This window comes from Bactrocera oleae, chromosome 2 (genome assembly GCF_042242935.1).
Source record: "Bactrocera oleae isolate idBacOlea1 chromosome 2, idBacOlea1, whole genome shotgun sequence".
In the NCBI taxonomy this organism is placed as follows: domain Eukaryota; kingdom Metazoa; phylum Arthropoda; class Insecta; order Diptera; family Tephritidae; genus Bactrocera; species Bactrocera oleae.
The window spans coordinates 56,327,253-56,352,911 of record NC_091536.1 but is presented as its reverse complement, the minus strand read 5'-3'; the positions used below and the strand labels follow the sequence as shown (position 1 = coordinate 56,352,911).

The following is a 25,659-nucleotide window of genomic DNA, read 5'->3' as shown; positions in this document are numbered from 1 at the left end:
CTGTAGCAGTACTTGCGGTCTCATAATTCCTCGAAAAATATCTTCCGATCATCTTTATAAATTATTACTGACTTGATGCTTTTGAAAATTAAACGCATTGCATATGTCATGAGTGCATTGTAAACTAAGGATATTGTAATGATTTGTGTCCCCTCATAAAGATTATGTTAAATATCTAATCCAACTAACAAATTGGCCCCTCAAACAAATTGACTCCAACAACAGTTACAGTATTTATTCTGAAAACTTCTATCTACTCTTTAGTGGTCACTCTTCACTATAAAAAAGTGTTGTTGTATTATCGATCGAACGCCTTTTAGTTGAATTTTTTAACCAAACTAGTCCTTTCGCTGGCGGAAACATTGCGTGTCACAGTTGAATCCGATATTATATGTGAGTGTATTATTGTTTCTAGACGATAGTCATGGGCAATTCAAGCTCACTGTGTTCGGATAAGAATGCGGTAAGAAGCTACAATGACAATGGGTGAGTATATTATTAATTGAACTAACTGAAGCAAAATGAAATTGACTCATTATTAAATAAATATTTCATGAAAAGTCATCAGTTTAGGAACCAGATTCTCATATATAATATGTCGTCATCATCAGATGTCTGATTGTTAACACTGAGCCTGAAGTAGTACCTCGTAGACGAGTGTCTAAATCTGCGTACGAGAAACAGTGAATTCTCGGACCCTGGAGACTTATATTTTTCCTCGATCTAATGGTAAAATTAAGCATGCTTGCTATAAAAATCTATCTCCAGTGTGGAGTGCTATTTTCAAAAAGGTCAAAACCACCCTATTCCGAATTTGATAGTTAACTTAAGTAGGATTAGAACCTTCACTATGACCTACACGACCTAATCGAACCAATAGTACACAGTAATATTTGTTATTGATTATTTTTTCATATTCGAGGTAGTCAAATGTCATGTAAATTATAAAAAAAAATTGATTTTTTCCTTACCGGCCAACTGTTGCGTTTCCAGACGCTTTGATCGAATTTTACCGGGCAGCGGATTGTCGATTGAATTCAGGTATGTAAATCTGGTTTCATCCATTGTCACAAATCGGCACAGTAACTTTGTTGTGTTTGAACAGTGTTAGATTGTCCTTCGAAAGTCGAATATATTTCTCTTTTGATCGATGTTCAAAAAACGCATCGCCCACAAAGTATTTCTTTTGCCAAAATTCATATATGATATGAAGAACGCATTCCTTTGAGATACTCAACAAAATGTTCGCGATGTTATCTTCCGTTACTGTCTCCTGTAACTCTCCCGAACGTGGAACATCAGTTATTCAGGTACAGTGGTACTGTAATCAATAATTAACTTGAAAACGATTAGGAAGGTTAGTGCTACGAGATAATGAGACAGATTTTTTGTAGGTGGAGCGATCTCACCAAAGGCTAAAAATATTACAGCGTATATAGTACAGCGTTGGGTTTTTAGAAATATTTCTTTCTTACGAATCGAGCCCAGGTCCACACTGAAATAACATATATATATGTATATTCATTACTCGTTTTTCGATATTGATTTCGTATGTTTAATGTCTCTTTAAGAGTTACCAAAATGTTACTCAAATTATTACAATAGCAGCACCAACTGCATTGATGCCGAAAGGTAATTTTTTGCTTGTTCCCAAGTTCTGGTATAATCACTTGTCAATCATCTGCCACAGAGGCATTGCCAATAATCTAAAGACCCCTTAGAAGGGGACAGAGCTTTTTACCAAGCTATGAAGCTAATTTGCTTTACAAGTTAACAAACTTATTAGCAGGTTTTCATGAAACTACCTCCTAAAATTTAATAATACATATATGGATAATGCGGTTCGTGATCAGTTGCCGCTACTTTTTAAAATCTTTTAAAATTCACAGTCACGCATTTCTATAGGTATTGATATTTCTAAAAATTTCCAGTTCTTATGTAAAATGCAAAACAAATTAAAGTGATGTTGAGTCAATTTGCATAACTGTTTTACAATTATAACAACTATTAAATATATTTACATCTCCGCATGTCCATAACCTCAGCTCACTTTAACCTCGAGCATAAACATGATTTCATTCGCTGTTAGAGCTTTCAAATACAATTGAAAATACAAAATTAGCATAATATTAATTTCAAACTTAGAAACATTAAATTCATATGCCATTCATAAGAATACGCTCCGCATGCAATTTTTCTTTAATTCAAATACATAGATGTACACATACTTACGCCTAGTTACCTTGAGCAATTTTGATGCTAATTAGAAATTCTATAAAAATTACAGTACCATTGAAAATATAATACCTGTACTCAAATACGTTACTACGTACTTATGAGGGACGTTCGATATATCAAATAGTTTTTGAATGAAACATTCTTTCCACACAATAAGGGTTCTCTAAATTCAATAATTAATCTCACCACGGTTCAGTCGCCTTCATTCGATCGAATTCGCCGATCTACAATATTGATTAGTAACAATAAAGAATAACCAAAAATATGGGAAATAAGTTCCTCGAACTGTCTTCTTTCAAATATATAATGAATTATCAAAATACTAGAGTGATAACTATAGCATTTATATAGAAATATTTATTAACTGTAAACATACATATACATACGTGAATTTAATTTTAATTTATCATTTTGGATGCAACTATACAAGAAAAATTTACTAACGCTACGTTAGTAGCTTTATGTTCTATTCTCGTAGGCGATTACTGTCACAATTTCAGCGATAGTTTTGTATTGACCGCTTGTGGAATCGGGCATATCCGTGGCTTTTATAAAAAAACAATTAATCATACCTGTCGGTGATTCAATTCTTGTTTTTGCAAGGGAAATGAATTTGCGCTTGTTGGCTGTATTTGGTGACTCTTTTGTTCCAGTTTCAACGTAGTTACATGATGATTATTGATGAGCCACGCTCAGATGTCTCGAAAACTCCTAGCACGAAAGATAACGTGACAAATGTCCACATTCTATTATTGAAAATTGTAAAACTGAGATAATAGGCATCTCAAAAGATTATGTGGGCTATATCCTGCATGAAATATTAGGCAAGATAAAACAGTCGCTCGGGACAATGAGCGAAATTATCTGACTATTTCACATCAGTGTTCAGCGCTGATTCTGCATAGTTTGTAATAAAATTGTAAAACAATCTATGGGAGTATCGATAGTTTTATTTTCGTCTCACTATCGATAGTTTATTTTGACTATCGATGGTTTAAGCTTTAGCTAAACTTACCAACAATTTTTATAAAATTGACAATGAATGAATGTCTAATGTTCTAAAATGGCGGCTGCACATAACCCCATTTATTCATACAGAATCCGAATTTTTGACCTCACGGTTTTCCTGTATTTTAATGAAAATTGAAAATTTAGTTTCAATAAGAATTAAAGAAGTGGATTATTGAGGAATAAAGTATTCTACCAAAACGTTTTATAAGTATAAATTTCTTGCTCTCATATTACATTGAGTAAGTGTATAAAAGAATTAACCTTTTTTACAATTATTCAACACTCAGAGCAGTTTATATAATAATAACATGAAAAATTGTGTATGTAACTTTATTAATGTTTTATTTTTCCGTTATGGTTCATGTACTTAGAAATAAATCCAAGGTTTATTTCATTAAAAAGATATGTACAAAGCCAAGGTCTCTCTAATCCTGTGAAAAATAGTCTGATTACGGTCATCTGCAATGCCAATCTCCCCATTGCGCCTGAGCATACGTGTACAAAGTTTCAAGACGATATCTCAATATTTACTCAAGTTATCGCTACAGACATATGAACGGACGGACAGACAGACAGTCGCTCGAAGTTCAACTCGTGCCATCATCCTGATCATTTATATATATGTATATATAGCTCTAGATCTATCTCGATTTGTGTTAAGTGATACAAACATAAATATTTTAGTCTATAGTAGCATGTTGCGAGAGTATAAAAAAATCTAAGTGTTTGAGAAAGACTTCACCCCGTAACTATGTAGCATATTTCCTTGCTATAAATTACCTCTTATTTTTATACTTTATACCGTATTGTTATCCGTTATCGGCTAAATGTCTAAATAATAATGCCGAAAATACTCTTATCCTACATATAACTAATCTAAGGATTCAAACTTCCGGTTGCCTTAATATACATATGTATATCGGTCAATATATGTGATATCTTAGTTCATAAACATAATGTGAATTAGCGCTGAATATGAATTAAATTTTTCTGCACCTTAGTCTAAATCTCTTATCTCTAATACAACTATTTCGGTTTGACCGGTTGATTTTTTACTCAAATACCCAATATAAAAAATTTATCCTCTTTGGTTGACCTGAAAAGGATTTTCCCGACTTTGATCCTTAAATATGTTCTTTCAAATCAATGGAAATTTATAAGCAGGCGCGACTACTTAGGTATTGTTTAAGTATATTTATAGACTCAATTCATTTAATTAATATATCTCTAAGAATTCCAAAAATTACTCTTTTAAGCGGTTAAATGAAATGCTAAACCTTAGAAAATTCCATTAATCGAAAGCTTTTGTAAAAAAAAGTATTAACAGCGTGGACCTTAAAAACTGTTGCATCTAATTTTCCGTAAATAATTACAAATGTATATTAAAGTTAGTATTAAAACCTGTTAAATTTATTAGTTAAGCTATAGATATATAATGTCTGTTTTAATTCAGTTTTGGAAACTAGTACCTACGGCAACAACAACTTCTTCTGGAATTCGGAGTTTCCTTTTGGAGATATGGCTCCCCAAACTATAACAGAGCTTGTGTTTTGATATCTTTCAATAACACTTTTATCATCTGGAATCTCAGACATACTGGTTGCCTAAGCGCGGTCATTTTGTAATTTATGGTTTGCCTGTAACCAAAAAAGCTTCTCATCAGAAAACGCAATCTCAAAACTTTCCTGCCGCCGAAGGAGCAAGTCATTTCTTTCCCTTCTCATTTGCTTTTGTCGTTCCTTTAGACCATGAATTCGTTTTTTCTTATAAGCCTTCCTTCTCAAATTTTTATTAATAATATTTCTGATGGTTTTTCGGCTCATGCTGAGGTCTTTAGCTAGTTTACTTCCAGAAATTACACAATTTTGCCATATTCGCTCACGTACAATCTGCAGTATATTTGGAATTATGACCGTGTAACTACGACCAGGTTTTTTTTATATTTAACGCTACCACTTTTCTTTAATCGAGCCACAGTACATTGAACAAATCTGCGGTTAACATCAAGGCTCTGGAGGATCTTAACAATTTCACTTGTTATTGAAACTTAGTTGGCTCAGCCTAACGAAGCTTCAAACAAGTACGACAGTACTTATTCGGGGTCACGCTGTATTTCCGCAAAGTTTTTTAAGGTGTAAGTAAACTTTCATTAACGATAAATAGTTACTGTAAAAGCCCACACATGCGCACTACTTGTGTTTTACCCAAAATATGCGCTCTGGGTTTTCTCTTGGTAAAAGAGCATTGTGTTGATTTCAGAGTATTTGCGCTTAGCAAATACTTTTACTCCTACCGTGTCTAAATATATAATATATAAATATATGTACATGTATACTTATATTAATTTTTGTGTAATTATATATATGTATGTATGTATGTATGTACATGTAGATAATGTCAGAACAAAAACAGTAGTATATATGAATATGTCATTGTACTTAAATCCCTTTCAAGTGCATATTTAAATATTTGCATAACTTTGTTTAGTTCGCCTTTCTGTTGACCGATGCATGAGAGCTAATCAGCACAGAAAGCGAAAAGTGAAAATACAAAACCAATAAAAGCAATAAAACACATATTCATACATATGTGAGGCTTGTAAACAAATCCCATAGTTATGTTGATAAAATAATATAGGAGAGTGCAAAGAATTATACAATATTTTTTTCTTACACATATGTAGTTGGCGCCGATTCAGCGACATACAGCCGGCGTCGATAGTCAGTCATCGTTCTAATTTCAAACGTGAAAGTGAGCTGAGAAACGCTTCGAAAATATTGTCAAACAAATAGTACAAATAGTTGTAAAATATTCCAATATAAGTAGCTGTATACGAGTATACAATAAATATAAGAGAATTCAAAATGCAATTGAAAGTGTTTAATCCAATTCTGATAAAGTCGCGGCTTTTCAGTGTTGGTCTGACATACAAAGCAAGGTAAGCAAAAAAGTAGAGAGAAAATCGAAGAAATTGTCATTGTCACGCGAACTTAGACTTCATACTGCAATGAAAAATAAACTGATAATGTACCTGACAAATAATAAAATACTTAAACAGTGTATATACCAAAAATTTTGATATTTCGAGACTCATTTCAATCAAGTACTTAAGGTACTATAACCGTAAAATAATATTAAGGCTAATTAATTATAATAATAACCCTCAGGTGTTGCAAAATTTATGTACATTGAATTTCTCTCCGTCCGATCAAACTATGCTACAGTTAATATTGAACATATACCATAACTTTTATAACAGAAAGTCTACTTAGTTAATCTCTAATCAAAAGTCGCCTCCTCAATTTAAATGCCTTTTTATACCCTGAGCAGGGTATATTAAGTTAGCCACGAAGTTTGTAACACCCAGAAGGAAACGTAGGAGACCCTATAAAATATATACATACATTGATTTTGCCATGTCCGTCTGTCTGTATACATATATGCAAACTAGTCCCTCAGTTTTTAAGCTATCGAAAGAAATTATATAGATCGAATGACTATAGCAAATAGCTGCCATATTAACTGAACGATCGGAATAAAGTGCTTGCATGGAAATTTTTTTTATTTGACAAGGTATCCTCACGAAATTATGCACGAGTTATTGTTTAAGGCAACAATGTATTCTCCGCAGAAATTATTCAGATCAGATCACTATATCATATAGCTGTCATACAAATTGAACGATCGGAATCAAGTTCTTTTAAGGAGCCTTTGCATTTGTGAAGAATATTATAGCTTAGATGCAACCGAAGTTAACGTTTTTTCTTGTTACTACCACAGATATATAAATAGGAATATCTCTTTGTGGTATTGGTACGTATGTGTATAAATATTTATGTCCATTTTTTTGGTTCAACAAATAATGATTATTCGTTTCATAAACTGCTGACGATTACTCTGCTTATCACTTATCACGCCTCGAACAAATGCACTTTGTACTGTCAAGCTTAATTTGATTTTAATGGATCACAGTGATTAACAAAATGTATCCTTTATTTCAATGATTTGGGAAATATATAATTTATTTTTAATTATTAAGTGATTTCAATTTTTAACTTTGAAGTTAACTAAATAAAAGTTTGTACTCCGAACAGAAATTACTTTATTACTTGTACATTTTAAAGTCCACAATGATTAATATAAGCATTCTAAGCGTTATAAGTAACAGATTAATTATCTTGAGTCCCTTAAAAACGAAATGCGATTACTGCGGGACTATTCCGTGTTTTTATATGCATATGTTGGACCATTATCCGATCCAAGAAAATATTCAGATATCCTGTCCTTTCTATTCTGAATAAAAATATATCTTCGTAGAAGACATATCATGTATATGGTAATACCGACAAATTTACAGAACTGAACAGAAACCAACACAATATTAAAACATTTGATCGATCAATAATAATAGAAGGTCTAGGATTTTATTTGATTATTTTAAAGAAAGAAAATGTGTAATTTATTTATCATTTTGTAGCATTTTTTCCCTGCTTCTTCTGTGTATAAGAAACTTGCCTCCCCTTTTTTTAATTCCTTTCCACAGTTCTTTAAAATTTGAAGGCATTCGGAACATTCTTCTCTCAATTGACTCGAAACCACTATTTGCCCAGGCTTTGTTCACCTCCCAGTGGCACATCTTCTTGTTATATTTGAGCTTGAATTCTGTACATAGGCCACCCTAGAAATATTTTCCGATTTTTACTTCTTTACCTTTATCTTAAAAACTGAATAACTAGTTCGCGTATATACAAACGGATATGCCCGAATCGACTTAGCTCGTCGCGCTGATCATGTATTTATTTAATTATAAAGTGTATAGGGTCCCCGCCGTTTCTTTCTGGGTGTTATAAACCTTGTGACAAACTTAAGATACCCTGTTTAGGGTAAACAAATTATTTAATTAGGGCCATTATTTTTCATCTGTCTAATAAAAGATAAATATTGTAGCCTATGATTAATTGACTAAGTAAATTTTTTTGGAAATTGAAAAATGTTCGGTACTTTCTTAAATTTTATTTTTGTCTAAACTTTCATCTCAAATAATTTCTAAATTTTTGGAAGATGATAGTTGCATTGCTAGCATTTGGAAAGGATTTTTCGTCATGTTCTGTACATTAATTTTTAAAGACCTTATATACATATATCGACCGTCCGGATATTTTGATTATAAATCAGTAAAGCAATTTTTCCATTACGAATCGATTTGGCTTAATATCGTTTCATGCCCGATTATAAAATCCACATTCTGTTCTTTCCAGTCAAGATAATCCTTATTTATTTGCAATTATTAATTTTTATATGCTGTGTATGTACTATAAACCAAACAAATTCGCCGAATTTTATACACGTCTTAGCTACGACTGCCTTTTTACCAAAATATATTTTAAAGCTTTTTAAAGTGTGAATTACGCAACGAGGGGCGCTCATTTAACATAAACCTATCAATGATTTAATTTATTAACAACAAAAATACTTATCTATGTAGACTCTCCTATTCATTTTCGCACAATACACATAACAAAGCGTGCGTCAATTTAGCAATTTTATGTGTTCTTGTTTTTTAACCTTCTCTTCTCACACATACATACTATGTTTCGTTCGTAGTACGCCCCTTTATCCGACCGCGAGCAATTCATACAACCCTTCCAATGGCCAGGTAACGCCGTACGAGCATTATCGGCAGAAACCACAACAGCAGCAAACACAAAGCACAATGTATAAAACAACAATTCCAGTGAATGAGCATTGCCAACGCCAACAACAACAAGTAGCGACCACGGCTAACAGCTGTCACTGTAGCAGCGGCAGCGATAGTGGAGCTTTCGTGCAATCAGCTGTTGGTGGAACACAGCTGATCAACAACAACACTAGAAACGATGACGCAATGCATGGGAAACAACTCGCAATCGGAATCCCCATGTCTACGCAACATTGTTGCCACGCCACCGACAACAGAAACACTTTTGCCTCCACGCAAGCACAGTATGCTCACCACAGTAGTAGTCAAGCGAACAATAATCATACGACTACGTTAACAACAACGACAACAACTGTCGAATACGAGTTGTCAAATGGCATAGCAAAATTGAGTAAAATCAGTACGAGTCGAGTCGCCGCCGAACAGTCGTTGTTGCCGTGTCATCTGTTGCAGACGCAGCAAACAATATCGTTTAAGAAGGAACAAGAAGTTAATAGTTTGACAGAAAATACCGCAAACAGAATCAATAAAGTCAACGCATTGGAAAAGGAAAAGGAGCAGCAACATTTATTGCCACCATTATTATCCTCAAAGGCGTTACAGGAACTAAGTGACAGCATTGAAGCTTTGAATAGCTACAACAGTAGTAATAGGAATTTACTAACCAGTGTACCAAAACAACAGTTGCGAAACTATAGCACAATGGCCGAACCAGTCCAACCATCGAAATGTTTTTCGCAAAAAACCAATTTGGCCCAGATCGATGATGCGGAGGTGCCGGGTAAAGTGAGTGGCTTGGAACGCTTGCATCAAAAGAAATATAACAAGGTAAGTGACAAGTGAAGAAATTAAAGTCTGAAAACAATTATTTTATTTATTTTGCGTTTTGTATATAGAATAAATTGAAGAATTTGTTGTGCCATAAAAGTGATTCAATAATAATTAGTAAATGATGTAAATATTGAGCATATTGGTAGTAGGAAGTGCCGCTGTTTATGCGCATGTATGCAAAAGTGATTCGTGAGTGGAAAATTACCCAACTAACAATTGGATGAAGTTGGTTGCGGCCTATAACTGCAGGCTACGGTGCTAGCAATAGGGGCAAACAAATTGTATAAAATCTCCGCTGTTAAATATTTTTGTCGATTTCTTTAAAGATCGATCAAATTTTATATATTTTGTAAAACATTTCACAATGTGTCCTTCTGCCCTTGTCCAGCTATGTAATTTTTGTGGCACACCGGTTAATTCTTCCGTGAACGTAAAATACTGGGGTACCTCGGTAAATGTGTGTGTATAGAAATGTGCCTTTATTTTAGGCGTACTTGTGTATAATTATTGTGAAAATCTGTTACTACACTATGCCCTAATAATAGTGAGCCACATTACTCGCACAAAAGTCACACCACTTTTTCGATTGCTCTGTGCGCAATAGCGTCGATGTTTACTTGAGCATAAATAGATCAAGGGTGATTTTGTGGGAGTGTATCATTATGAGCTTTTAAAGGAAAATTTGTTACTAGAGAATTATGAAAAGGTTTTAAAAATGCAAGTGTTATTTACAGAGCTACCGAAAACATTTGTATTTTGTTTTGATTTTTAATAACCGGGAAGATGATAACAGTTTTCCAAAAGACGTCCTATCCATATTTTTAAATGAACGAAAGATGTAAAAGCTGTTTTTTAGATTATTCCAGCATTAACTGAAATATAATAACAAATAATTTAAATAACCTTCGAGTGAACCAAAAATAAACTTTGAAATGACTAATATAATCCTGGTAAAGTTTGAGCCCTTAATATTAATATTAGCAGGTGGTTTTCCTATATAACTAACACGGGAATATTTTTTTATTTTCATTGAATAAATTACTGCATAGACTTATTATTGCGAGAGTTTAACGATTTACGAAAAAGTGCTGATTTTTTACTAAGTTATCCTTAAATCGTAAAAAATAATTATTACAAGTTTATAAATTTACGCCTCAGAATGATTAAATATCTTATTTCCACGATTTAGCACGATTGCAAAAAAACAGTAAAAAGACATTTTTAATTACATAGTTGGAAATTTTAAAAATATTAGAAATTTCCTACAATATTTATACCTACATATGTATATTTTATATGTATATAAAAATCAAAGTCGGATTAATTACAAAACTCACGAACTGTTGAACAAAATCTCTAAATAGTTGAATTCGTATTCACGCCGATTAACTATTAAAAGATCGGGAAGATTCACTTGAAAACAAAAAAATTATCCAGAAATATAAAAAAGAAATACCTGCAATTGTCAAAGATTAGACTCAGCCATTCCTTTAGTAGATGAAACGAATTTCGCCGAACCAGCTAATATAGAATAAAAAAATTTTAGAACTATCTGTGAAATGTGTTATAAATTAGATGATCTAAAATAATTAACAGCGATTTTAAACGACTTTTATAATCTCTCAAAAATTGAATAACTTAAAATAAAAAAAATTTAAACTTTTGATTCTCCTTAAACTGCGTAAATTTTCCAAAACTAAGACCTTTTACTCTATCAGAGCTGTTCGCAATTTATGCTCTCAAAATACACACACCTTTTCATACATGTACTTGAATACATAAAATTGCTCTCTGTTTTGATAACATGCACCCTCTCGTCTGAAAACTTGCTTGAATTGCAAATAATACGGTTGAAAAGCAGAAAGCGCAAGAAGATGAGTCGATGTTTCCGCACCGAAAACAGCTTTCTACAGCTAGATATTGTACGTCATGTGTAGAAAATATAATAATGCTTTGAGTGTGCAAAAAGATGAATCGCAAGCACGCATACATACATATACACATTTGTACACAGTTTGTGTCATTCAATGTCACTCGATCGCAGCGTGATTATGCTCATACAAAAGCGCAATCAATTTTTTTAGAATTAAAATTAAAAACTAATGTTGTATGTGCAGACATAAAATGATGATTGTCATAACGATTGTGACTATATAAAACGTTCACTCTTGCACACTTTAGACGTAATTCCTTTAGTAATTAATTGCATTGATTTTATGCAAAAATTTTTTTGGTTTCCTATGCTATTGCTGACGTCACATATTTACAGAAAATCCAGCTTTCGATTTAGCATGCGTAATATAAATATACATACATATGTATATCAATGTATCTAGGTATAATATAAGCAAGGGCAATATATAGCAGTATACATGACTATACATACTTATAATCATATGACAAATGACTAAGTGAACGCAAATAACGAATACTTTTTTCTACAACTTCTAATGTCACCTGATAACTTTTAAACAAGAAATATCTATGTTCGGGAATAGCAAATATGTACATACATATACAATATACAAACACTTTAAATTTTGACCGAAAAATAAAGTTAAATTGATTTCGTAGTAACTGTGCTACATATCTGAGTTGTATATATGTATGTACATATGTATATGCGTCCATGCCTAAATAGCTTGCATACTTACTTATGTAGGCACTCACTCGGTTATGTCACCTTGTTAGGGGTCAAAGTTTCACGCACGAGTATGTTTGCGCCTCACGAATGCGTATTGATTTAAAAGAAAAAGCAAGCAACAAATATGTATAATATCTCCATAAACTCGTGAGATATATTGTGCGCTCTTTCAAAATTTCACGAAATTAGGCGAAACTATGTATGTACATATGAACATATGTATGTATGGTATCCATTCACATGACTAGACATTTCTTCCAATTATTAATGTCTATTATATTTTCATGCATTTATTTATGTATAGGATTGGAGCATTTTAATATTGAAGAGAAGTTTCCATAATTCCATTGGTTAAATGCATATAAAATTCCAATTATTTTTAAGATGAACAATTTAGTTTTTTACTGTACTACATACATTTAAAATTTTGAAAACAAATTTTTTTGTCTTAAAAACTCATAACGATAACGACTGATGTCATTTAAAACTTTAAGAACCTCACTATACGTTTTTCTGTGCATTGTATTGGTAGTTCCCCTGCAGTAGTATGAATAACTAGCCCAGCTAGTCAGCCAACTGTCTCTTTTCCATACAAGCAATTGGTTTTTTTAGGAAATTCAAATCATTAGATTTATACTCTCAGAGGCAATTTTGATTTGATTTTTTCAGTTCCTTCCTGTCTTTATTGCACTTTTATGCTATAAAGAGTTTAAACAATTTTTATTTTGATTTTGATCGATCATGTCGAAAGATGCTCTGATCTGAACAATTTGTTTGGAGATTGCACCGTTTGTCTTTGACAACAATTCGTGCCATATTTCGGGAAGATATCTGTTCAAATAAAAAATTTTCCATACAAGAACATGTATTGGATGGTTCATTTTGCATGACAGCTACATATATGTATGTATTTTATAGTGGCCCGATACCTCAAAAACTGAGGGACTAGTTCGCCTGTATACTCTCAAACGAATATGGATAAATTGGCTCAGCTGGTCACCCTAATCTGATGATTATAAAAAAAATGTATAGGGTTTCCGATGTTTCCTTTTGGTTATAAACTTCGTGGCAAATTGAATATACCCTGTTCAGAGTATAAAAATACTGAATTGCCGTTGTAATATGCTCTCTATCGGCACCAGCGTTCAAAAATTTTGCATATTCTGAGTAGTTAAATCCGAAAATTCTAGTTGTACACTGGTATTTTTCCTTATTACTTTGAAGTTTCATCACAGGGTGGTTAAGATCGACCAAATATATGTACATATATGATGATGTTATATAGATACATATTACTCTGTTATATATAAATATACTCGTACACAGATGCAACAGTTTCTCCATTTAACAATCGTGAGTCACTAAAATAATTGATTTATTGTTTTATACAGCACTTAACATTAAATTACACAAAAAAAGCAATTTTTACCTATCAAGCTTTATATTTACTTTCATTTTATTTGTTTCCACTTCTCAGCACTTATCTCTGCACAAATATACTTGAGTATTTATATTTATCTACATAAATACATTAGAACACACTTAGCACTGAAAATCAAAGCAACAAAATTATCTCTGCAACTGCTGTTATTATACCATATTATGAGTTTATATTAGTTTATCTTACATGTTTACAACTTTAAGTTTCTTTCTAGAGAAATGTGGAATATTTTTTACACATACTGTCTTATTCTCGTATATGAGTTAACCGCATTTATATATGTGAGTTCTATATAAAATTGTGTTCATACAAGGGAACGTCTGTTGCTAAGTATCGACTACTTCACATTGTATTCTTACACTTTATAATAAGTTTTCGAATTCTTGCCTTGTGTGGCAATTAGAAAATTAAGGAATTTCAAAAGGAAAATGAGAGGTGTACAAGAATAAAAAAAATGTTGCCATAGCACGAGGAGTTCAGTATCCTTCTCCTTTTTCCTTTTTTAAACTTCGTGTTGTCTTATCTGAACCCAGTTTAAACAATGCAATTTAAATATCTTAGTACCTCAGGAGATTCTGTTATCAGTTCCATTTATTCCTCATCGATAACATATTACTTTGACTATCATCTTTAAATAACAAGACGATTCTCCATATTTTTATATTTGAAAATGGATCCTATCATATGCATGAAATTTTTTAGTTTTTCTTCTTAAGTACGTAACAAGCAGTTTAATTTGTAAATGTCTCCTCCGCTCCGCTTATCATAAAACTGTAGTGCCAGAAAAGAAATAATTCTTCTCGCTCAACATCGTTTGATAAGGAGCAACCTCTTAACAGTTACTCATAGAAAGTCAAGTGTTCAAAATATCATATCCCTCGGCTTTTTGTTTTTCTCTATAATTTCATTCAAAATAGGTTTCTTAGCCAAAACAGGCATGCCAACGCTTTATCCAATTTGCCGCACATCTTCTATACGATGTCGAGCATCTCTTTAGCGATCTCTACTCGGCGTCGTTGTGCAAATGATTCAGGTCTATTGGTACGAGTCTAGCACGGACGCGCTGAGTCGATCCATCAGAGGTGTTGTTACCCTCTGATATCCCTCTGATGCTAACACAAGGATTTCTGGTAGTCTTTCTTTAATATTTTGGATAGATGACACGCTTGAGCCAAGCGTGTTCGATGATTTCACGATCTTTACTGAATTCTTTGTGCCTCTGAAATACTTGTGTTCTCCAAAAACTCTGCAACATTTTCAACGATTACAAAACACAAAATTTCAAGCAAACTCGTTGTTTAATTTTTTTCATGGTAAAAATTGCAAAGCAAACCATTCACGTCGTAAACAAACAGCTGCCAAATACACACTAATTTACGTATAAAGATCATACGAACATAAAAAAGGTTGTACCAATCTAGGAAAAAGCTATTCTTTAATTCGGTTTTGCGCGCGCCATTTAATGGTCCGGATCATATTTAATCAGCTGATATTAAAATCATTGATTTATCAAAGAAACAAGTTTAAAGTCTGGTTGCGCTTCGTATAATTAATGCATCACCAAACAACTTATAAAGCTACCCTCTAAACCGGATTTTTAATTAACTAAAATTTAGCAATTCGAATTATAAGTCACATATATACATAAATATGCATATGTATGTAGAAAATGGATGCATAAAATATAAAATATCATTATTATTAAACAAAACTCAAATTTTAATTATTCCCTGAACAGGGTGGGGATATTAAGTTTGGCACGAAGTTTGTAACACACAGAAGGAAACGTCGGAGACCCTATAAAATATATACATAAATGAACAGCATGATGAGCAGAGTTGATTTATCCATGTCCGTCTGTCTGTCTGTGTGTTTTTATATACGCGAACTAGTCCCTCAGTTTTTAAGCTATCGATCTGAATCGAATTATTCACCTGTCCTTTCCTCACTAAAAAGCTGCTCATTTGTCGGAATGGCCGATATCGGACCACTATAGCATATAGCTGCCATACAAACCTAACAATTGGAATCAAGTGCTTGTATGGGAAACTTTTTTTTGACGTAATATCTTCACGAAATTTGGCATGAGTGCTTTTCTAAGGTAACAATGTAATTCCCGAAGAAATTGTTTTGATCGGATGACTATAGCAAATAACTGCCATACAAACTGAACGATCGGAATCAAGTGCTTGTATGAAAAACTCTTTTATTTGACGAGGTATCTGCACGAAATTAGGCATGAATTATTGTCTAAGTCGACAATGTAATCTTCGAAAAAATTGTTCAGATCGGATCACTACAGCGTATAGCTGCCATATTAACTGAACGATCGGAGTAAAGTGCTTGCTGGAAAACTTTTTTATTTGACAACGTATTTTCCCGAAATTGGGTATGCACCGCGACCTAGGGTCTATTGTGCTGAGGTATACTTCAGATCATATTGCAATCAATTTTATGGTTATTCACGCACTGAACGACATGTTTGGCACAATGTTTGATAAAATAACGTAATGTTTGATAAAATTATAGTGTATCCAATATTATTTTATACTTGAACTATAGTATATCCAATATTAATAAAGTAATTTTGTTAAGATATCTTACACATTGACTGATATAAGGTCAAACGGTAGTTTAAAAATCTTATGTTAAGTATATGAAAGATGAGGGTATTATTATTGACCCGATTTTATCTATTTTAGGCAATACAACATTCTATTAATAGAATAAAATGCTCACTGAGTTTGATTAAAGTATCTCACATACCGTCACCAACATATATAGAGTAAAATCAACCGGACCAATCTCGTTTAGTTTTAGGTGATACAAACAACCGTTAGGTTAACAGAAATATTATACTCCGTAGCAACATGTTGCAAGAGTATAAAAACTTAATAATTGACTTTAATAATTTAAGACTTGAATATAAATATAATTGTTCTATAAAAAAACATAAGGCATGGACATTTAAGCTAAAGGATTTATAAAACAAGGAAAACACGGTAACTTAGGTCGCACCGAAGCCAAAATATCCTATAGAAATAAAAAAGTTTCAATACAAGAACTTGACTTTGTACGGTCTGTTTGTATGACAATTATATGCTTAGTAGTTCTTCGGATATTGTATTGTTACCTTAGACAATAATCCACGCCCAATTTCGGTAATATATCTTGTCAAATAGCAAAATTTTTCACACAATAATTTGATTTTAATCGTTCAGTTTGTATGACAGCTATATGCTATAATGGTGCGATATCGGCGGTTCCGACAAATGAGCAGCTTATTAGGGAGTAAAGGACGTGTGCCAAATTTCAGATATCTCAAACAGTGGGTTGAGTGAACACAGACAGACGGACATGGAAAATCGACTTAGCTCGTCACGCTGATCACATATTCATATGTATGTTTATATTTTGTAAGGACTCTGACATTTCCTTCTGTGTGTTACAAACTTTTTGGCAAACTTAATATACCCTCTTTTAGGTATAATGAAATATGGTGATAGCACAAATTACACAGTAAGAGCTTCCACTCTGTTTGAACAAATGATATAGTTTGTACGATGTGCCACTCTCTAACGCTAGACAAATGAAAAACAGCTAGTGTAACATTATTAGAACTTCCAGATATTCTCAATTAACCAATGTGCCAGAACTAAATGACAAAGAAAGTGGTTGACGTCTTTAAGAAAATATTCGCGAAATACAATAAAATGGTTCCAGGATCGTCGAAGCAACCAGACGTACACTTAACTGAAAGAGAATTAATTAAAACTACAAATTTATCTAGAATCGCACAACTTAATCTCGTATTAGCAGCAAAAAGAGCTAAAACACGACTTTTTTTTTAGTTTCTTGTGACATTTTATTCGCACTTCCTAACACACTTTGGGCTATTTCGCACTATACTTTGCACTTCATAATAATTAGACACTATGGCAACAACAATCACACCAGTCCGCCATTTGTGTCAGCTGTTGCTTGTACCGAACATTTCAACATGAAAAAGCAACCAAAACAAAACAAAAACTTAATAAAGAGCGAAAATTCCCGCTATTGCTAAGCCCCAACGATTGGAGCTGGTCAGGCCCCACTTTGTTCTTGGGTACAAACACACTTCCACACTCGTATACAAGGGCAATTGACCGCCCTCGTTCGCAGCGAAGTCAATCAAATTGCAAGTGTTTATTTACAGTTTTGTGTATGTATATATGCCCGAAGGTGTGCATGATTAATAGTTTGCATAAATAATTGCCTTTCAAATGTTATTGAAAAGTGAAAAGTTAGAATTTTCATTAACAGACTAGATGCATATCTAAATAGATACCAATATATATATGTACATATTCCTTTTATATACATTTGTTTGTCATTCATATGAGTATGTACCACATACAGTGAAGAAGAGAAGGGGGGATAATTCCTACAGAGCCCGAGTCCTCAGCAGGGTGCGGTGCTCTGCCACAATTTTTTACAGGTTTTTCATACCCAGGCCTTGGTTTTCTCTACGCTTCTGCGTACATATGCATACGTAGGTCTATTCACTATAATACAATACTTCTGATTGATTCTTTTGTTTTTATATCTATATTATATTGAACCTAAGCAATCATAAATATTAACATATTGGTTATCATTTGACAAGTAATATATGTTACGTCATAAATATAGAACAGGTGATAGCCCACCCCTCCATACTATCAATAAAGCAGCGACTTCTCTCAACTTTAAGTACATACCCGAATGAAATTTAATACATTTGTGCATTTTGACATTCTATTGATCATCGGACAACTATATCATGTATCTCACCGCTTATTCAGTTATTTCATGTTTCAGTAGCCTGCCTTTAATTAAAAAGCTGAGAGTACGTAATTTTGCAAAACTATTCTCTAATACAATGCTTAACAATGACAGGTTAAATAAAGAAAATCGGGCAACTATACACATAATTCCCATGCAACCAATTATTTAAAATTTTCCGGTATAATGCCTTCAAAAATAGATGACGGTAAAGCGGAGGGTCTTCCCGTTACAATTAAGAGCTGATACTTGGATAGCCTTTCTTAAAGGTGTTTACCAACCAATTTTTTGGAGTACCATTGGATTTTTTTTGGCCCACCCTAATACATATGTATGTACATACAAGTATATAGGATAGTCAGATGCTAGGAACCCCCTACAAAATGTTTACGCCAGGTTTGGGCATTATATCTTCATTACATCCCTGAGTACTCAATAAAATATAGTAATAATGATTAAATTACAAATTAGTAGGCAATAAATATTGACTTAACAATATTATGAGTATTGCAACAAGTTCCGATTGATAACTTTTAACTATGATTAAATTTTTGCGCATTGCTTATTATTTCTTAAAATAGCCACTTTCAATTTCAATATTGTTTTTGCTTTTATACCCTGAACAGGAGTTTGCCACGAGATTTGTAACACCCAGAAGGAAACGTCGGTAGACTTGTCCGTCTGTCTATACTTGTATGTATATATGCAAACTAATCCCTCAATTTTAGAAATATCGATCGGAAATTATTCACAAGTCTTTTCTCCCTAAGAAGCTGCTCATTTGTTGAAATGGCCGATATCGGACTCCTATAGCATATAGCATTTTGCATTGAGTTTTTTTTTATTGGAAACGATAACTTCACGATTTAGCATGCATTATTATCCAAAACAACAGTACATGCTCCGAAGAAATTGTTTAAATCGGACCACTGTAGCATATAGTTGCCATACAAACTGACCGATCAAAATCACATTCTTGTATGGAAACTTATTTATTTGTGAAGGGTATTATAGCGGCGAAGTTAACTTGTTTCTTGTTTTATATAACTTATCTAATCATAAGTGCGTTTATTGCCATAAACTGTTTTGATATTTTGTTCAATATACAATACACATGTACGTGCAAATTCGCTGAGTTTGAAAGAAATCTGTTATGTATAAGACACATAGAAAATACGTGACTTGGAGCGCATAAATTAATAATTAAAGTACTTGTATACTATATGCGATTATATCTACATATGACTTATGATATTCCAACACATCTGATTTCGTTTATCGATGGGAAATAGTGTATATTTATGATAACTTTATATGTTAAGTCAGATTCTCTGTTGTTCTTGATTGTTCTCTTAAATGTACAATGGCATTATTTGTTTGCTCATTACAAGTATATTGTTGCAAAGAAAATACTTATGTCCTATATATTATATTTTTTATGTATTTGCTTTATTTTGAAATATTTTATTTCGTAAGTTGGAGTTCCCGATCGCGATTGTAGGACATTTGATAGATTCAGTAAAAAGTGCATACAGGTTGCCGCGGTTATTTGAAGACGTAAGGTTCCGTAAAAATTTCGTATAATGGTTAAGTTTGCTAAAGTAGCGTTTTTGTTTTTGCTGAAGTAACTTTTAAACCTTTTTTTTAATTTTTATCGGCAAGCTCCGGTTAGAGTTATTCTAGCATTCAAAATGGATTTTTATCACCCGAAATTATTTTATGAATCTGAAAAATATCAGCTAATAAGTACCAAAATATATCTGTCCTAACGCTGAGCCTTTTTTCTCGTTAATTTAAACGATTCTTCTCATTTGTTTTGCCTCTAAACAAATATTGAAAAACTAAGTCGATTTTTGAACTTTTGTAAAACTATAAATCCGTAAAAATACTGAACAGCTGTTTTCACTTCCGCAAATGAGTTGTTTTGCTCACCAAAATATTTACATAACACACAAAGCTTTAGAATAGAATTTGATTTGGTTTTAAGAAACCATATTTATATACATACAAATGTATGTACAACGCCAGTGCTGGAAATGTTCTATGAAAATAACAGAAAAAATATGGTCTTTGGAAATAAAAATTAAGAACATTTGTGAAAAATATTCTTTGTAGAAATCAAAATTGATATTCCACTCTCCACGACTGGCATGCCACTCTTTATTTGTAACCTATTTAATGTGAATGGAAATATCTCACAATAATGATTCCGGATTCATTTCATATTTGCTATCATCATTCCCATATTTTTTACGGAAATTATTGTTAGCTTGTGAGTAGTTTACAAATGTCTACTTTAAACCAGCAAAAACGTATCTACGAACACTGCGTAACAAACGCACCTGCAAAACAGTTAATTTGTTTTTTATTAACAAATCATGAGTTGGCAAATTCTTCATAATGCTTAATGGGCACGTAATGGCAACCATCTACCTATAAACGTATGTACGAGCCTAACAATTTATATACATACATTTCTAGAAATATAAGTATGTATTTGTATGTATGTATGTACATCTAAGTTAAGTAATTAAAATGTGAGTAATAAAGCAAGATAAAATTCGTTTATATACTTACATACACTTATGTACATATAGGAGCAATATGTATAAATCGATTACAGCTCCTTAAGGTCATATAAACTATAATTATAGTACATAAAATATGTATTTCATATATTTAAGTTTTAATCTTAAGCACTTAAGTGAATCCCTAAATTAAAGATGTGTCGCAGTGCGTGGATTGAAGAATTCCTTTTAATTTGCATAAAATAACAAGAAACAAGGAAGGAAGGAAGAAAATCATTATGAATAGTATATGGCAGTTGGCGGTATTATTGACCCGATTTTATCAATTTTTTCTCATACCACATACCATACTAATAAAATGCCATCAGGGTTTCATTAAGGTACCATCACCAATCATATGGAGTAAAGCCAGCCAGATGTTCGAAAATACTGATATTAGTAATATTGGGGCTAGGGCAAGTTTTCGTCCAATTTTATCCATTTTAGATACAAAGATACACTGTTATGTAATTTTCATTGAGATAACTCACATATTAGTCGATATATGCGGTATAAAGTCACCCGAAAGTTCGAAAATCTTTATATTAGGTATATGGGGGCTAAGGAAAGAATTAACCCGATTTAACTCATTTTTGACATACACACATACTATTATCTGGAAAGGGTTCTCTATGAAATTAAATTATATATCTTACAAATTGACCGATATTTTCTGTAAAAAATGAACTATAGGCACTGGGGTCCACCTATTCGGTAACTAGGGGCTTGAACAGTTTCGGTTCAATTTGGACAATTTTTGGTCATAAGGTATACTTTAAAGGAATTATTCGTGCACAGTTTTATCCCAATACATCGGAGATGATATCGTTGACTTGGACAAAATCCATGCTAAATTTGAAGATATCTCGTCAAATAAACAAACTTTCCCACACAATAACTTGTTTTTAATTTTTCAGTTTGTATGGCAACTATATGCTATAATGGTCCGATATCAGTGGTGCAATGAGCAGCTTCTGAGGAGAAAAAAAAGTGGGCTAAATTGCAGATCGATATCTCAAAAACTGAGAACACACGAACGAGCAGACGGACATAGCTACTTACATTATATAGGGTGCGCGGTGATTCCTACTGTGTGTTAGAAACTTCGCGGCAAAAATGCAATGCAACTGTGCAGCAATGTAATCTATTTGAATATCCGTCTTGGCCAACAATGTCAAACTTTACTGCCAAGAAAACATAATACAAATGTACATAACTTTGTTTATTGATAATGCTAACAAAAATAATGGCTTGACAATGAACTTCAAACTGTTTAGAAATGAATAATTTACAACACAAACGTCTATTTATACAAGTTCATGTTTCCTACATGTACATATGTATATGCTGATACATTCATACAACAGTCGTAAATAAGTATGTAGGTAAATACATATGCAGTTAGACTCCATAAATATCATTTAAAGTATTAAAAATTTAATTTTATTTTTTGTCATCAGAATTTCTAGGAAAACCGCCAGAGACTAGTTTAAGTAAATAACGAAATAACTGATTTGTTTTTTTTTACCTATATGTACTACATAGCTCAATAAAATAGTGGACCTTACCCGCCGGGGTGTTTTGAAAGTTAATTGCTTTGAGCGGCACGAGCATAAATTATTTTAGTTTGATTTTGTGTATTTGTGATTATGTCCAATTAATGTATGCCGCATACTTAAATACAAGAGTGCGTATGTGGAAACACACATATCGCTAAAAGTTAATGATCAGCCGATGGTTGTCCCGCGCCGATCGTACTTTCACAAACGAGATGAGATTAGATCTAATCACAAACGAGTGTTTTATATAAAAAATATTTATTATAAACATATACATGTAAACATATGTACGTGTATTTTTATAAAATAAGATCATAGATTAAACATAGATTTTTGTACATGATTCGAAAGTGTCTTGGATCAAATTATGAATCTCAGAAGATTTATGTTCTGCTCAAAAATATCTACAATTATTTTTTCTGTAATCACTTTCGCTTTAAAAAGACAATATAAAAATGAAAATAATTAATCTTTTAATTGACTTCATTTTTTTATTACTGGTTTCTATGAACTATATTGCAATAATTTTGAACGAGAATGTTTGCGATTAGGTCGTATTCCTATGTTCTTGGTTTCACAGAGGTTATTTCATTGACGTGACTAGTTTTGAGAGTTTCCGCTGCTTACCGTAAGTTCTGAACAGAGTTCCATGGTCAACAAAACCAGCTTTTCCACAAAATATCATTCTGTCTTTACTTACTTAAGTCTAATCAATGTTGAGTCCTTTGATAGCCTCACAGTTTCCATAACTAAATTTTAGATAAATCATTAGAGAAAGAAATTTTAATTTCCACTATTATGAAGCACGTTATTAGTCCACATATTTTACATTTCGCTTTAAAAATAATATATATTACATGTATTTTCCTCATTGTTCATTTTAGGGCTTGGCGTTTACCGTTGAAGAGCGTCAGATACTCGGCATTCAAGGTTTACTGCCTGCTGTAGTCAAATCAGAAGAAGAACAAGTAAAACACGCGCTGATCTTGCTCGATCGCCTGGAACAGGATTTGGATAAATATATATACCTTTCCGGTCTGGCTGAGCGCAATGAGCGCCTTTTCTATAAAGTGCTTGGATCCGACATTGCCAAAATGATGCCCTTGGTATACACACCAACCGTTGGCTTGGCTTGCCAAAAGTTTAGCTTGATTTTCCAAAATCCCAAGGGCCTCTACATAACAATCAGAGACAAGGGACATGTTTATGATGTGCTTAAGGTAAAGAACCGGGGAATACCAAATATTGATTAATTGTAACAAATTTAATATATAATATACAAAATGATTTCTAAATCTCTTCTCTTCTAGAACTGGCCCGAAACCGATATTCGTGCCATTGTGGTCACAGATGGTGAACGTATCTTAGGTCTGGGTGATTTGGGTGCCAACGGTATGGGCATTCCAGTTGGTAAACTATCGCTATACACCGCCCTATCTGGCGTTAAACCACATCAATGCTTGCCGATTACATTGGATGTAGGCACCAACACACAAAGCATTTTGGATGATCCTTTATATATTGGTATACGTCAGAAGCGTATTACGGGCCATGAGTACGACGCGTTCGTTGACGAATTCATGCAAGCTGTGGTACGCCGTTTCGGTCGGAATTGTCTCATTCAATTTGAGGATTTCGGCAATAGCAATGCATTCCGCTTTTTAGAAAAATACCGTCATAATTACTGTACATTCAACGATGATATTCAAGGCACAGCCTCAGTTGCCGTTGCTGGTATTTTGGCATCTTTGAGACTTACCAAAACTTCACTGCTGGAAAACAAAATTCTGTTCTTTGGGGCTGGTGAAGCTGCTTTGGGTATTGCTAATCTATGTAAAATTGCAATGATCCGTTTGGGACTATCAGAGAAAGAAGCATTAGATCGCATTTGGCTCGTGGATAGCCGCGGTTTAATTGTGAAAAACCGTCCCAGTGGTGGTTTGACTGAACACAAGCTACATTTCGCTCACCAACATGAACCCGTTGATAGCTTGTTAGAGGCCGTAAAAATTGTCAAACCAACCATGTTGATTGGCGCTGCTGCTGTAGGTGGTGCATTTACACCCGAAATTCTTCAAATAATGGCAGAGTTGAATGACAGACCCGTTATTTTTGCCCTGTCGAACCCTACCAGTAAGGCCGAGTGTACGGCTGAACAAGCTTACCAAAACACAGATGGTCGTGCTATCTTCTCATCTGGCTCACCGTTCGCACCCGTAACGTACAAAGGCAAAGTTTTCCATCCCGGTCAGGGCAATAACTCGTACATTTTCCCAGGTATTGGATTAGGTGTGATCGCCGCTGGTATTAAAACAATTCCTGAAGAAATATTCCTAATGGCAGCTCAGAAACTGGCAGTAATGAGTCTCGATGAAGACTTGGCCAAGGGCAGCCTCTATCCACCATTGGAAAAAATCACTGAGTGTTCAATAGAGATTGCTCTTGCGATTGTTGAGTACGCCTACAAAGAGGGTAAGTTCATATCAATAAATTGTGTAATTAACCAGAAAAAATTAATTTTTATATACTTTTTTTTAGGTTTGGCCACCGTTTTTCCAGAACCAGAAAATAAATGCGAATTCATCAAAGCTCAGATGTATAACGTAAACTATAGCCCTGCTGTGCCGGAAGTATATTCGTGGTGTAATAAGTTGTAAACATTGTGCTGAATCATTTAGCTTAACGTGAAAGAAATAAAGTAAGTGAGCTTAACTGGGCGAATGGAAATGTGGACTCGACGCCAAAATTATTACGTGAAGAAAATGTTCATCAATATACATTCAAATCATATTGTGTAAATTAATGCCCTATCATACCAACATGTAATAAAGAATAAATATTTAAATACAAAGTAATAATCTATATAA

At 33.2% G+C, this 25,659-nt stretch overlaps 1 protein-coding gene across 2 annotated transcripts; it reads left to right on the top strand.

Annotated features, from left to right (window-relative positions):
- Positions 1–25,659, top strand: Men (Malic enzyme). Of its 2 annotated transcripts, none has more exons than XM_014240790.3 (5): positions 1–486; positions 8,854–9,775; positions 23,677–24,012; positions 24,103–25,264; positions 25,331–25,659. In XM_014240790.3, the coding sequence occupies exons 1-5, from the start codon at positions 425–427 to the stop codon at positions 25,447–25,449; spliced, it is 2,601 nt and encodes an 866-aa protein (XP_014096265.3). In that variant the 5' UTR covers positions 1–424; the 3' UTR covers positions 25,450–25,659. The 2 variants fall into 2 exon arrangements, with proteins under 2 accessions (XP_014096265.3, XP_014096264.3); XM_014240789.3 differs by lacking the exon at positions 1–486 and adding an exon at positions 6,022–6,187.